A 12,940-nucleotide genomic window follows, 5' to 3' on the forward strand; every position below is an offset into this window, starting at 1 on the left:
ATATATACAGTCACTTTACAACAGCCAAACTTCTATTTACAACTTCCCTATGGCACTGTTGTAAAAAAAAAAAAAATTACTCTTATGATGTACCAATATATATTGCATATATGAAAGCTGCCTTAAGTGTTGTGGTTACCACAACTGGATGATAGAAATTTGAGTCCACAGCTAAATGGAAACTACTATGAAAATAAATTCAATTTGCCACATGGTTAAAAACAAGACTGGAATATGTAAGTCAGTCAGTGGGTAAGACCACTGCTTAGTAACAACACTGCCACAATTCTGTAACTTCAGGTACCAAAATTAATATGCAGGAGTACAGGGTACAGTTAACTTTTTCACTCTTTGCTCACCAAGTATAGGGGAAGATGACTTGCTCAGATTGAATTTTACCTTTACTAGAAGTCTAAGCAACATACAAAGTATAAAGTATCATCAGTGCCCTTTGATTATGAAACACATTAAGGTCAATACTGACACACACACACACACACACACACACACACACACACACCCTGTAAGTCACAACTAGGTAAATAAATAAGGATGTGTGTATTTATTTATTTGTATTTTACTTTGCCTGAGCTATACTCATAAGATTCTATTTTTAAGTATGTGTCCATAAATGTGTGTGTGCTATTCACCTGTCTTGAGAATCCCATGCTGGACTCATAATTGTCAACCATTTCCTCCTGGAGAGAGTTTAAAGCTCATGATAGCCCGGTCTATAGATAATATATAGACCTTTCACACACCACATTCATTTACAGAGCAGTAACTGCTCACTTATCAATGAAAACTATTCATGTCATGAGCATGGCACAAATCCTGACCTGCTAGATGACAGTTGTGGCCAACTAACATTGAGCTGGTGAGCAGTCTACTAAACTAGTAATCAATGGAATTCATCATCTTGAACATTTGCAACTGCTAGCTACTGCCCTCCAAGAAAGAGCTTGGAACTCATAGAGACTGGTCTTACCATTGATGGTCTCATAAAGATGGTCTATAGTAAGGTTAAGACCTCACACACACCATACACTCCTTCCCCTTACTCTTAAAGGTGACAATAAATGCTCATTGTCAGTAAATAATCCTTTTCAAGCTGAAAATTACTCAAACATATGCCTGTAAAGTGGCAGGGAAGGATGTTCTACAATGAGCTACAGAGTGGTGCAAATCTGTCCATATGTATTTACCTACTTGTATTTACTTAGTTGTGCTTTATGGAAAAGAGCTATGCTTATGCTATCCCATCTCGATATCTTTTAATATCCAGCTTAGCCTTGAAACCATGTATACTTTTTACATTTGCTATCTCCTTATCCAGACTGTTTCATACATCAATACCTCTATATGGGAAACTATACTTTTTTTTAGGTCTCTTCTACAATCACTCTTCTTCAGCCTCTTCCCATGTCCTCTAGTATATTGTGTATCCCAAACCATCAAATCACTTCAGCCCACCTTCTCCACTTTTTCATACACTTTATATATTGAAATCAAGTGTGTGTGTGTATTTATTTACCTAGCAGTAATTTACAGACCCTGAGCTATGCTCGTGTGGTCCCATCTCCATATTTACACTTGTCCAGTTTTCCTTAAAGCTGTGCACAATCATTGCTAATACTACATCTTCACTTAGCTTGTTCAAACTTCTATATTTCTCTGTGGAAAACTATATTTCTTTATGTTACTCAAGCATCTTCCTTTTCTTAGTTTTGTAGCGGGACACAAGTCACCGCTCCTAGCACTCCGTTCTCTGTTGTATTATCACCCTTCCGTTTTCACTCTCTCTACTGCACAGGCTTTTGTCTTTCATCTCTTCTATCCTCACTTTATACATATCTCTTACTTGTACACATTCTGTGCACGCTCTTTGACACATGTGTTACACATCTTCTCAATACATCATATTACTCCTTTCTTCACACAGACATACACACACACATACACTCTCTTTTTCTATAATTTTGTGTATATCATTTATTATGTAATGTAATTTTGTATATATTGTTCATGTTTTTGCTGAATAAGATAGAGAGAATACCCAGGCTAAGTTTCCTTTGCCAGAGCTACACTGTTATGACACTGGAAATTGTTACCCTTCAAGGACTAAACACTGCTATGACCAAGAGTCATAGTTGGGAGCCTACACTTCTCGCTTGAGCAACTTCCGGGCGGCCAAGTAGCACCTCACCTTCGCTACAGTTTTTTGCTGTGTCCTTGTGTGTAACTGGTATTTCCTACCTCTCTTAGCAGCAATTTCTCATTATCTACTTCTTCCATTCTATTCCACAATTTATAAATTAGTATTAAATCTCCCCTTTCTCTTCTTTGTTCCAATGTTGGCAGATTCATTTCCTTTAACTTTTCTTCATATGTTAATTCTTCCAGTTTTAGAACCGTCTTCATTGCCATCCTTTGTATCCTATTTTTTTCACATGTTTCTTCTTGTGGGGAGACCACACTGTTTCAGCATATTCCATCCTTGGTCTAATCATAGTGGTAATTATTTTTCTCATCATATCTTTATCCACGTTGTGGAATGCTGTATCAATATTTCTCACCATTTTATATGTACCTCTAAATATCTTTTCTACATGTTTCTCTGATTGATGCTATCCTTATCCTTTAGTGTGTGTGTGTGTGTGTGTGTGTATGTGTATTTACCTAGTTGTGTTTTACAGGAAAAGAGCTATGCTTGTGCTGTCCTGTCTCCATATCTATAAGCATCCAGCTTAACTTTAGATTCATTAATATTTTTTGCTTGTACCACTGTTTCATCTAAGTTGTTCCATATTTCTATGCTTCTACTTGGGAAACCATATTTCTTGACATCTCTTCTACTTGCTGTTTTCTTCAATTTCGCTCCATGTCCTCTTGTATCTCTTGAGTCCCACACAAATAAGTCTTCTTTGTCAACTTGATCCTTACCCTTTAAAGCTCTGTATATAGCAATCAGGTCTCCTCTTTCTTTTCTCTCTTGTAATGATGGAAACTTCAATCTCCTTAATCTTTCTTTATAGGTTAAATCTCTCAAACTTGGTACCAATTTGGTTGCAGCTCTTTGGATCCTTTCTATATTCCTTATTTCCTTTTTATTATTGGGTGACCAAACAATTGTGGCATATTCCAGTTTTGGCTGAATCACATATTCCATCAACTTTTTCATCATCTCTTCATCCATGTAAGCAAATGCTCTCTTAGTAACTCATGGGTTTCTCCAACTATTTTGTTTAAATGTTTTTCAGGTGATAAATTATCAGTTATTGTAATTCCCAAGTCCTTTTCTTCTTTGGTTTTCTTAATCTCCACTTCTCCCATGTGTAGGAACTTGTCAATCTTCTTTTGCTTTTTCCTAATTCCATCACCTTGCATTTCTTTGCACTGAATTCCATTTCCCATTTCTTACTCCATTTATATATCTTATTTAGATCTTTCTGTGATATTTCACAATCCATATTGTTTTCCACTCTTTTCAATAATTTTGCATCATCTGCAAACAGACTTATATAACTGTCAACCTCATCCACCATATCACTGACATACACCAGAAACATTATGGGGGGTAAGACTGTCCACTGTGGTACTCCACTTGTAAATCCACACCATTCTGATTTTTCTCCCTTTATTACTGTTCTCATTTCTCTATCCCTTAAGAAGTCTGTAATTCAGTGTGTTTCCTTGCAAATCCCTTATATTTTTAATTTTCCATAGCATTCTCTGGTGTGGTACCTTATCAAATGCTTTTTTTAGGTCTAAATAAACACAGTCTGCCCAGCCCTCTTTCCCTTGAATTATATCTATCTATCTATATATATATATATATATATATATATATATATATATATATATATATATATATATATATATATATATATATATATATATATATATATATATATATATTGCTCTACTATAAAAGCTCACTAAATTTGTGACACAAGATCTTCCACTTCTGAAACCAAATTGTCTGTCAGTCAATATATGTGTTTCTTCTAAATATTCCATCCATCTGTTTTTAACTATTCTTTCTGCTATTTACAGTGAAGTCATGTGGCAGTGAAGTCATGTGCATCATCACAGTAACTCTTAGCAAATTCAAAAGCTGTGGATGAGACTTTCTTTGACCTATTTTCAGTTATTCTGAGCAAAATATTTCAAGGCATCTCTCAAGCCTAGTTTCCTCGACCATTCTTGAAGTATGTCAGTAACAGGGGTTGAAATTGTAGGTATATCAAGGAAAATATAACAAGAAAAATCCTGCCCAGCTTGGCCCCAAAATGACTATCAATAGTTTCTGCTCTTTGTAACAGTTCTGAGAAGCAAACCCCTTGCAAATTAGGAGGGACTAATGTACGTTATATGCTACATATTACTTTCAACAATGTACATTCTAATCTTCAAACTTCTTCTACTAGATGTCAAATATACTTTGGGTATTTGAGTTATCTACCCTAAACTTGCCTATTCCTGCTGAATGTCTCCTCCAACTTAACCATGCTGGTATTTCTGAGGACCTTCTTGGCACTTCCAAGTGAGTGCCATAGTTTGGCCCAACAGGGGGGTGCAGTAGGTGTGAGGGGGCAGGCGTGCTGTTGGACCGCATCCGAGCAGCCTCATGTACCATAACAGTAGGAACGGGACCAGTGTTGGAGCGTTTTATTCCACTTGATAAGATGTCCATAAAGCCTTGTATGTTTGTCAGACCAAATTATCATTAGTCGTTGATTCTTTTTGTGCTTTGTTATGAATTAAATCATGTTAACAAAGCTGTATTGTGATTTTAAATAATAACTTACATGTAAGTACATCTGTATGTAGGTATTTGTGCTACAAAACAAAGCTGTACTCATTCCCATCTCTCATCTTTCTTCTGGTTCATTCACTTTTTTTCATTTGTTAATCCTGAAACAGGGTTTCAATATTTTCTTGACTCAACTTCCTTTAAGAGTTATTTCTAAATTTTTCTCTCTTCTTTTCTATAATGCATATGATACACTTTCAGAGTGTAGGTACTATAAAAAAAAAAAAACTGTAGACAAATATGATTATATCATTAGCTAATGACATGCTGTTGATACACATGCCACACCTGAGCATGCAGTGCAATGAAATCCTTAGACCAACTATTCTATTTTTCTTTTCATCCTAAAGACAGTGAATCATATTGCATAAGTACACAATGTCAATGAGAATGTTACCAAATGCTTGAAGTATTATCTGGTAGTGGTATGAAGACTCAAGACATAATGCCTCAAAGACTGCAATAATCACAACCAAAAGATAATCTCACTAAAGCCTGAAGACCAAAACTTGCAATGAACATGGAAACTGACATAATTTTGGATGCCACAAGGGGATGGATATGGAATAAGTCGAGATGGAGAAAAAGAAAAACCAAACATATTTTAGATTAAGACACAATCGCTGCATGAACATTTCGTCATTCATACTGATATACTTTTAGATGAAAGAGGAAAGAAAGAAAAAAAGGGAGAGAAAAGAAAGATAGATAGATAGAAAAAGAAAGAGAGGAAGAAAATAAGATAGAAAGAAACCCTGAATGAAAGAACTTCATCTGACTTAAAAAAAACAAAAAAAATAAAAATAAATAATAATAATAACAATGATACACAAGGGGACACCAGGATTTACATTATAAATTACATAAAAGGAAAACAGTTATAAAACTTCTCTCCTGTGGTGCCAATGCATCCATCCCCCATATAGAAACAATCTACGACAAACAACCATAACAGTGAGGCAATAACAATACAAGAAATAAGAACTATGTTGACACACTATTCCTTCCTATTTTCAATGAGTGCATGAGTGCAAGGGACCCTATGCCTGCCTTACCACCTGTTCCTGGATAATTTGGAAGAGAAATACATGGTGGCAAAAAAATTAATATTTCACATTAATTTCATCATATTCTAAAGGTATACTTAATACTTAAATGAAAAACGTACACTTCCGAGAATTTATGTTTCATACCTAACATTCCAATTGAATTGTTTTAAATAATTATGACTGAAGCAATTGGTGTACTTACTTTTGGAAGATGAATGGTTACGCCCAATCTCAGCAAGACTGCGGATCAGAGGTAAGCGGGACATGTTGCCATTTTCTTTGCTGTTCTTCTGCTTCTCATACAGATGCTTATGCTTGCGCAGGAGAGCGTCCTTGAACTTGACGGAGAAGTTGTATCCAGTTAAGTATAGATAATGTTGCAAATCTTTAAACCTTACATAAATATTATACAAATTAACCTATAGATCTATAATCATTCATATTTGATAATATACCTTATCAAATAAATGTTATAAAAATTAACCTATAGATCTGTAATTATTCATATTTGATAGTATGTCTGGCATGCAAAGAAAAGCCTGTAATATTTCTATACCAGAGACAAGACAGTAATGGTGGACAAGGCTCCCTCATTACAATAATGTGATGAAAAAAAAAAAAAAAAAAAAAAAAAAAAAAAAAAAAAAAACTGATCATAAGAAAAAAGATAAATCTATGGATTCTAGTACGATGTAGCATATATCTGCATTGCTAAAATAATCTTTTAGATTAGTACAATCTATTTGAGAAGGTTTGAATATAAGCTAAAAGTATAAGTAATGTTTCTGAACATGACAATAATATATGCTCTAGGCAGCTGTACCATAGTAACTACATCTCCCAATAGGATAGATAATACTATATATGAGAACAGAGGATAGACAACTGAAGTAAGGACTATAAAGTAACTACTTCATATTTCAAGCAAACAACCATACAAGAAATTCTGTACTGTAGAATGAATGAGCTATAACAGTTTCTATTCCACAGGCCATAACTGAGTTGGTAATGAGAGAAAAACTGGAGAAGAAAAGTTGCTACAGACTGAAAAATAATTTGGTTTAAAAGACCCTCTCCATTTTTACATGTCACTGGGATAACTGACAGATGTTAAGCAATTTTAATATCTTGTAACTCTTAATGCACATGAGAAGACAACATAAAAAAAAAATCACTATGTAAGAGATGCTGCCCTAGGTATCCTTGAAATACCAGATACATTGTTTACTTTGTCAAGGCTGATTCAAGTGCTGTGAGGCTGAAACAGTGACTTTTCAATTTATTTGGGTAATACAAAGGTATATCAGATGCATAAAACATCTCTTTCTGAATAATTTTCTAACATATGGTGTATGATGTAATAAACAAAAAAAATCACAGTGCATTGATTGTCTTATATTCCAGGTCAACAGTACATACTTTTTTCTTATCCACTAGTCTGCAAATCAAATTCAACTTACAGATGGTGTAGTATGTGTATCTATAATAAAGAAATGTTATAAACAACGATCCAACTTACTTTTTCCTTGCTTTCGTAAGTTAACTGTCCTTGATTTATCATGTTGTCCAATAAGAGATCAGTGATTTGCTCAAGAGATGAGGCATCCATGTCAAGGATGACAGTGCCATTGAGGAGAAATGACCGCAACTCAAAAAGAGAATGGAGTGAGAGTGTTGCCACATGAGGTTTGGACCACCGTTCTCCTCCTTCCTCCACATCTTCCTCAAACTTAACCCACCTGCAGAGAACAAATTATGGACAGATTCAGTTATAAATGTTGATCATTATTTCATGTTTGCAAGCTGAAATATTAAGAGAAATTGACAAACCACATTAAAGCTAATTACTACACTGTGTTTGTGTGTATTTAACTAGTATTTATCTAGTTGTAGTGTACAGGAGGGGAGCTATGCTCTTGGTGTCTCTTAGTGTCTAATATGGTCTTACAATTGTGTATTGTCTTTGCACACACTACCGCTTCATCCAGTCCATTTAATATATCTACTACTCCGTGTGTGTGTGTGTGTGTGTGTGTGTGCGTGTGTGTGTGTGTGTGTATTTACCTACTTGTACAGGGCACAAGCCAAAGCTCATTTTCTCCTGTCTCCATAATCATATTTATCCAGTTTCTTTTTAAACTTGTGTACACTGCTGCAACCACCTCTTCCTTCAAATCATTCCAGATTTCAATAGTTCTATACGGGAAGCTGCATTTCTTGATGTCGCTTGAACATCCACTCTATTTTCTTCCCATGCCCCTTCGTCTGTTTCTCCCCCTCCCCCATCTGTGATACCAAGTCATTTCTGTCTATTCTTTCTATATTGTTTACTAATTTGTATATTGTTATCAGGTCTCCTCTTTTTCTTCTCTCTTGTAGTGTTGGTAAACCCATCTCTTCAAGTCTTTCTTCATAGCTTAAGTCTTTCAATTCTGGTACCATCTTTGTTGGTATCCTCTTCATTCTTTCCAGTTTCCATATATCTTTTTTTCTATTTGGAGCCCAAACTACAGTTGCGTATTCCAATTCAGGATGTATCATACTTATGATTTTCTTCATCATTTTTTTATCTAAATAAATAAACACCACCTTAATATTTGTTAACAAGCTGTATATAGAGCAGGATATCCTGTTCATGTGTCTTTCAGGTAATAGTGTGTCCTGAATCATTACTCCCAAATCTTTTCATTACTTTTCGTTACTATTTCTCCCCCCATTTTGTACTTCCATGAAGGTCTCTTTTTACTTTTTCCTATTTCCAATATGTGGCATTTTCTGGCATTAAATTATAGTTTCCATCTTTGGCACCATGCATGTACCTTGTCAATATCCTTTTGTAACACATTGCAGTAATTTTCATCCTTTATTATTTTCATTATTTTTGCATCATCAGCAGCATCAGGTTTATATAACTATTTAGATCTTCTATCATATCATTTACATATATCTGAAACATAATGAGCGCCAACACAGATCCTTGCAGTAACACACTTGTCACTTTGTGCCAACTTGAATTAGTGTCTCTGATTACTGTTCTCATTTCCCTCCCTTGCAAATAATCCTCCATCCATCTCTATGTTGCTCCCTTTAGTTCTCCTCCATTCTCTAGCTTCCACATAAGACATTTGTGGGGAGCTTTATCGGACGCTTTTTTGAGATCCAGGTATGCTGCATCAACCTATCCGTCCCTCTCTTGCACTCCATCTATTACTCTTGTATAGAGGCTCAGTAGATTTGTGACACAGGATCTCCCTTTCCTGAATCCAAATTGCTTTTCTGTGATTATCTTTTCATCTAGATATTCCACTCATCTGTCTTTAATTACTATTTCATAAAGCTTGTTTACAATACTTGTTAGTGACACCAATCTATAATTTAATGATTCCATTTTATTTCCCCCTTTGTATATTGGCACTATGTTAGTTCTTTTCCATTCCCTTGGTACTTTTCCTTCTCTCAACAAGCTGTTAATTATATTCCATATGGTTTTCTCCATTTGTTCTCTACATTCTTTTAATATCCATCCATTTACTTGATCTAGTCCCAAAGCTTTCCTAACATCCAGCTCTTCCAGCAATTTCTTGATTTCTTGGCTCTTTTATCTCCTGTATTCCCTCATTCTGTGATACCACTTTCAGTGCCACATATTCCGTTTCCTTTGTAAACACAGACTGAAAACTCTCATTCATTAGTTCACTCATCTCAGTAGTTTAATAAATTCTTCCTTCCCTTTTTAAAATTGTTTATGACCTCCTTATATTTAATTTTTTTCGTTTACATATCTGTAGAAGAGTTTGGGTTCTTCCTTGCATTTTCTTACTATGTTGCTTTCAAAGTTTCTTTCTTCTCTTCTTATTATACTATTTTCATTCATTTATTGTCTTTCTGTATTCTTCTCTAGCTTTTCTGTTTAGTTGTCTCATCATTTTCTTTCATACCCTGTCCTTTTTCTTTTTTGCTTCTACATGCCTGGCATTATACAATTCATGATTCCCAATTTTCACTTCATAACTTGGCACAAACTGTTGCACCTCCTCTTTATACTTCCTCAAAAATATCTCAGATTTTTCTTGCACTACTTTACCTTCAAATAGCTCCTTCCAGTTAATTTTTCAATAAAATTTATTAAGCTCTGCAAAGTTTGCCTTAGCATAGTTCTGTCTCCCATTTCTAAACTGTTCATTCCTGTGCAACACTGTTTCCTCCTGTAGTACCATTTCTATTGTCATATGATCACTTCTTCCCATTGGACTCAGACAATGTATACTTGGTCTACTTTCTGGGGTTTTTGTAAACACTAAGTCCAATTGTGATGGTTCTTCTCCTCTGCATCTTGTAGGCTTGTTCACCCATTGTCTCATTGTATTCACCATCATGGTATGCATAAGTTCTTCACTCTATGACATTTTCTTTCACTTCCATCTCCTCCCATTTAATTACTTTAGCACTGAAGTCACCTACTAGGAACTTGTGTGTGTGTGTGTGTGTGTGTGTGTGTGTGTGTGTGTGTGTGTGTGTGTGTGTGTGTGTGTGTGTGTGTGTACATCCTTGTAATAATATATATCTGGTATAATGGTCTGGATGGTATAATGGTCAGCATGTACAACTCACAATATATATATATATATATATATATATATATATATATATATATATATATATATATATATATATATATATATATATATATATACAGTAAAATCCCTCTCATCCGGCATTCGAGTATCCGGCAGCTTCAAGTATCCGGCACATTTTTCCCCGAGCCTTAAAATCAATAAAAAATCAGTAACATCCCTCTCATCCGGCATTCGAGTATCCGGCAGCTTCAAGTATCAGGCACATTTTTCCCCGAGCCTTAAAATCAATAAAAAATCAGTAAAATCCCTCTCATCCGGCATTCGAGTATCCGGCAGCTTCAAGTATCAGGCACATTTTTCCCCGAGCCTTAAAATCAATAAAAAATCAATGTGTACTCATAAAATCGATTAAAATTCCCGCGCGAGGCATACTTTGTCCCCTTGCCACCAGAGCGCACTGCTTCGCGTCACCCGCGGCCCACTGCACTGTGTTTACTCAGTGACTCAGTCCCGCATGTGCACTGTTTATCGCCTGACGCCTTCATCATGCCTAAAGTTGTAGAAAAGAGGAAGCGTGTTGTGCTTACACTTAAGCAGCTGATCAGATCAGCTAATCTTTGTTATGGTAAGATGCGTGAGTGTAGGGTGGTGATTGTAGACATAATTTCACTTCTATTCAAGTATCCGGCATGTCGGTGGTCCTGTTGATGCCAGATAAGAGGGATTTTACTGTATCCCAAGCCACCTGTGGCTCTCTCGATGACCCACAATACCATCACTACTGCAAAACTGCATTTTTTCCAGTAGCTTTTCCCACCAGCAAGATGTCTAAACGTTATGATCACCTTCATTTTTGGCAGTGAGTTGGTTGCTTCTCTCTGTGTCCCTCTATGAGGCTTCCCTCACAAGATCGGTGACAAGGAGAATACCTGCATGGTCTAAACAATATCTTCTGATGAGTTTTGTGCCGCTAAGTTCATTCAATACATCCTTTCTGGATAAATAATTTGTGAGCTGGAAATGTTGTGAAGCAGCCACCTTGGTTGTGGAAGCATCCGTCATAAACCACTAAGACAGTGCAGACTGGTGTCTGGGAATGGTTTAATCCATTTCATATTGATACCTATGGGGAAAATAATTTTGGTTTTTTAACATTTTGGATTTCGAACGGCATTCAGGAACAAATTAAGTTCTAGAACCAAGGTTCCACTATAGTTAGCTTCTGTTCTCACATGTCAGTCAGATAGACAATACCAAGCAGAGAGGACGTACTTATGCAAGAAGGAAACCTGGCAGATTAGAATGTGAGAATTAGATAGGGCTGTATGCGAGTTAGTGGCAGTAACGCCTCTGCTACACACCCATGTAAGACTGACTGGGTGTATCATGCCAAGCCAGATTAGTGTGCCAGTTCCTGCTTGGTGTCCCATGTTAGTGCACCAACTCCTTGACAGCTACTCAAGTATTGACATTTCAGAGCAATCAGTAGACCCTCCCCTTCTGTCTGTGGGCAGCTTGTTTGTGTACTCGTTGTTTTGTTAAATGTTACTGTGTTCCTGTGCTTTTTTTTTTTTCTAAAGAGGCTCTGCTGGTTTGTGGGAGATAGGCTTGAAGCCTGTCTTCCAGGAGGCTATAAACAACACTGATCCACAGGAGGATATAATACTTTGTTGGATGTGGGTGGTCCGTTACTGTGGGCATTTATCCAATGAGGTATTATACCTCATTTGTCATAACTGTCCCTTCCTAGAACATGGCTGGCTATTCTTTCCCAGCTGCTGGAGTGATTTGGCAGTCATGGTGTTCCTGTGCCAGTAGGAGGTGGAACAGGCTGGCGACTTCAGTTGTGTAATTCACCACAAGAGGCCAGAAGGACCCTGTGGAGGTGAATGTGAGCTCCACACTACACTGCACAGGAGGCAGGGTAGGGAGGCTGACCCAGGTAGTGGCAACCAGGAAGAGGAGCAGAACCTGGTGTTGTGACAGTCTGTATACAGAGTGCAAGAGTCCAGAAGAAACTTGTAATCTGCAGCTGAGCCCCACACCAAGTTGTGTAGGTTGGGACTTGGGGAAGTGAGCTGAGATAAAGACCACTGTGAGAGGGGCAGGATTTGTGGTTGCAACAATGTGTGTGTGTGTGTATGTGTGTATGTGTGTGTGTGTATATATATATATATATATATATATATATATATATATATATATATATATATATATATATATATATATATATATATATATATATATACATATATATATATACACACACACACATAAAATCTAACTCACTTTTCAGTTTATAAATGAATTATCTATCTGACATTTTCTTTCCTCTGGGAGCATCACCAAACATGGTAGAGAGCAGAAGAGTCTCCTTATCCACTCTTCTTATTCAAACACTTGCTCTCTACTGGTACCTCTTTCATATGTGCATTCCTTTATCTAATCTTTCTACTTTTCAAGTGGCTTTTTTCTATTACGAGCTTCAATTTCACTGA

The 12,940-nt window shown here is 36.3% G+C and overlaps 1 protein-coding gene across 1 annotated transcript in view; it reads right to left on the reverse strand.

The window, feature by feature from the left end:
- Positions 1 to 12,940, reverse strand: part of LOC135099768 (electroneutral sodium bicarbonate exchanger 1-like) — a 118,982-nt gene that overhangs the window by 59,881 nt on the left and 46,161 nt on the right. Inside the window, 2 exon segments of the mRNA XM_064002281.1 lie at positions 6,068 to 6,203; positions 7,385 to 7,604. Coding sequence (XP_063858351.1) covers positions 6,068 to 6,203; positions 7,385 to 7,604 — 356 coding nt within the window.

Source organism: Scylla paramamosain, chromosome 4 (assembly GCF_035594125.1).
Source record: "Scylla paramamosain isolate STU-SP2022 chromosome 4, ASM3559412v1, whole genome shotgun sequence".
NCBI lineage: Eukaryota > Metazoa > Arthropoda > Malacostraca > Decapoda > Portunidae > Scylla > Scylla paramamosain.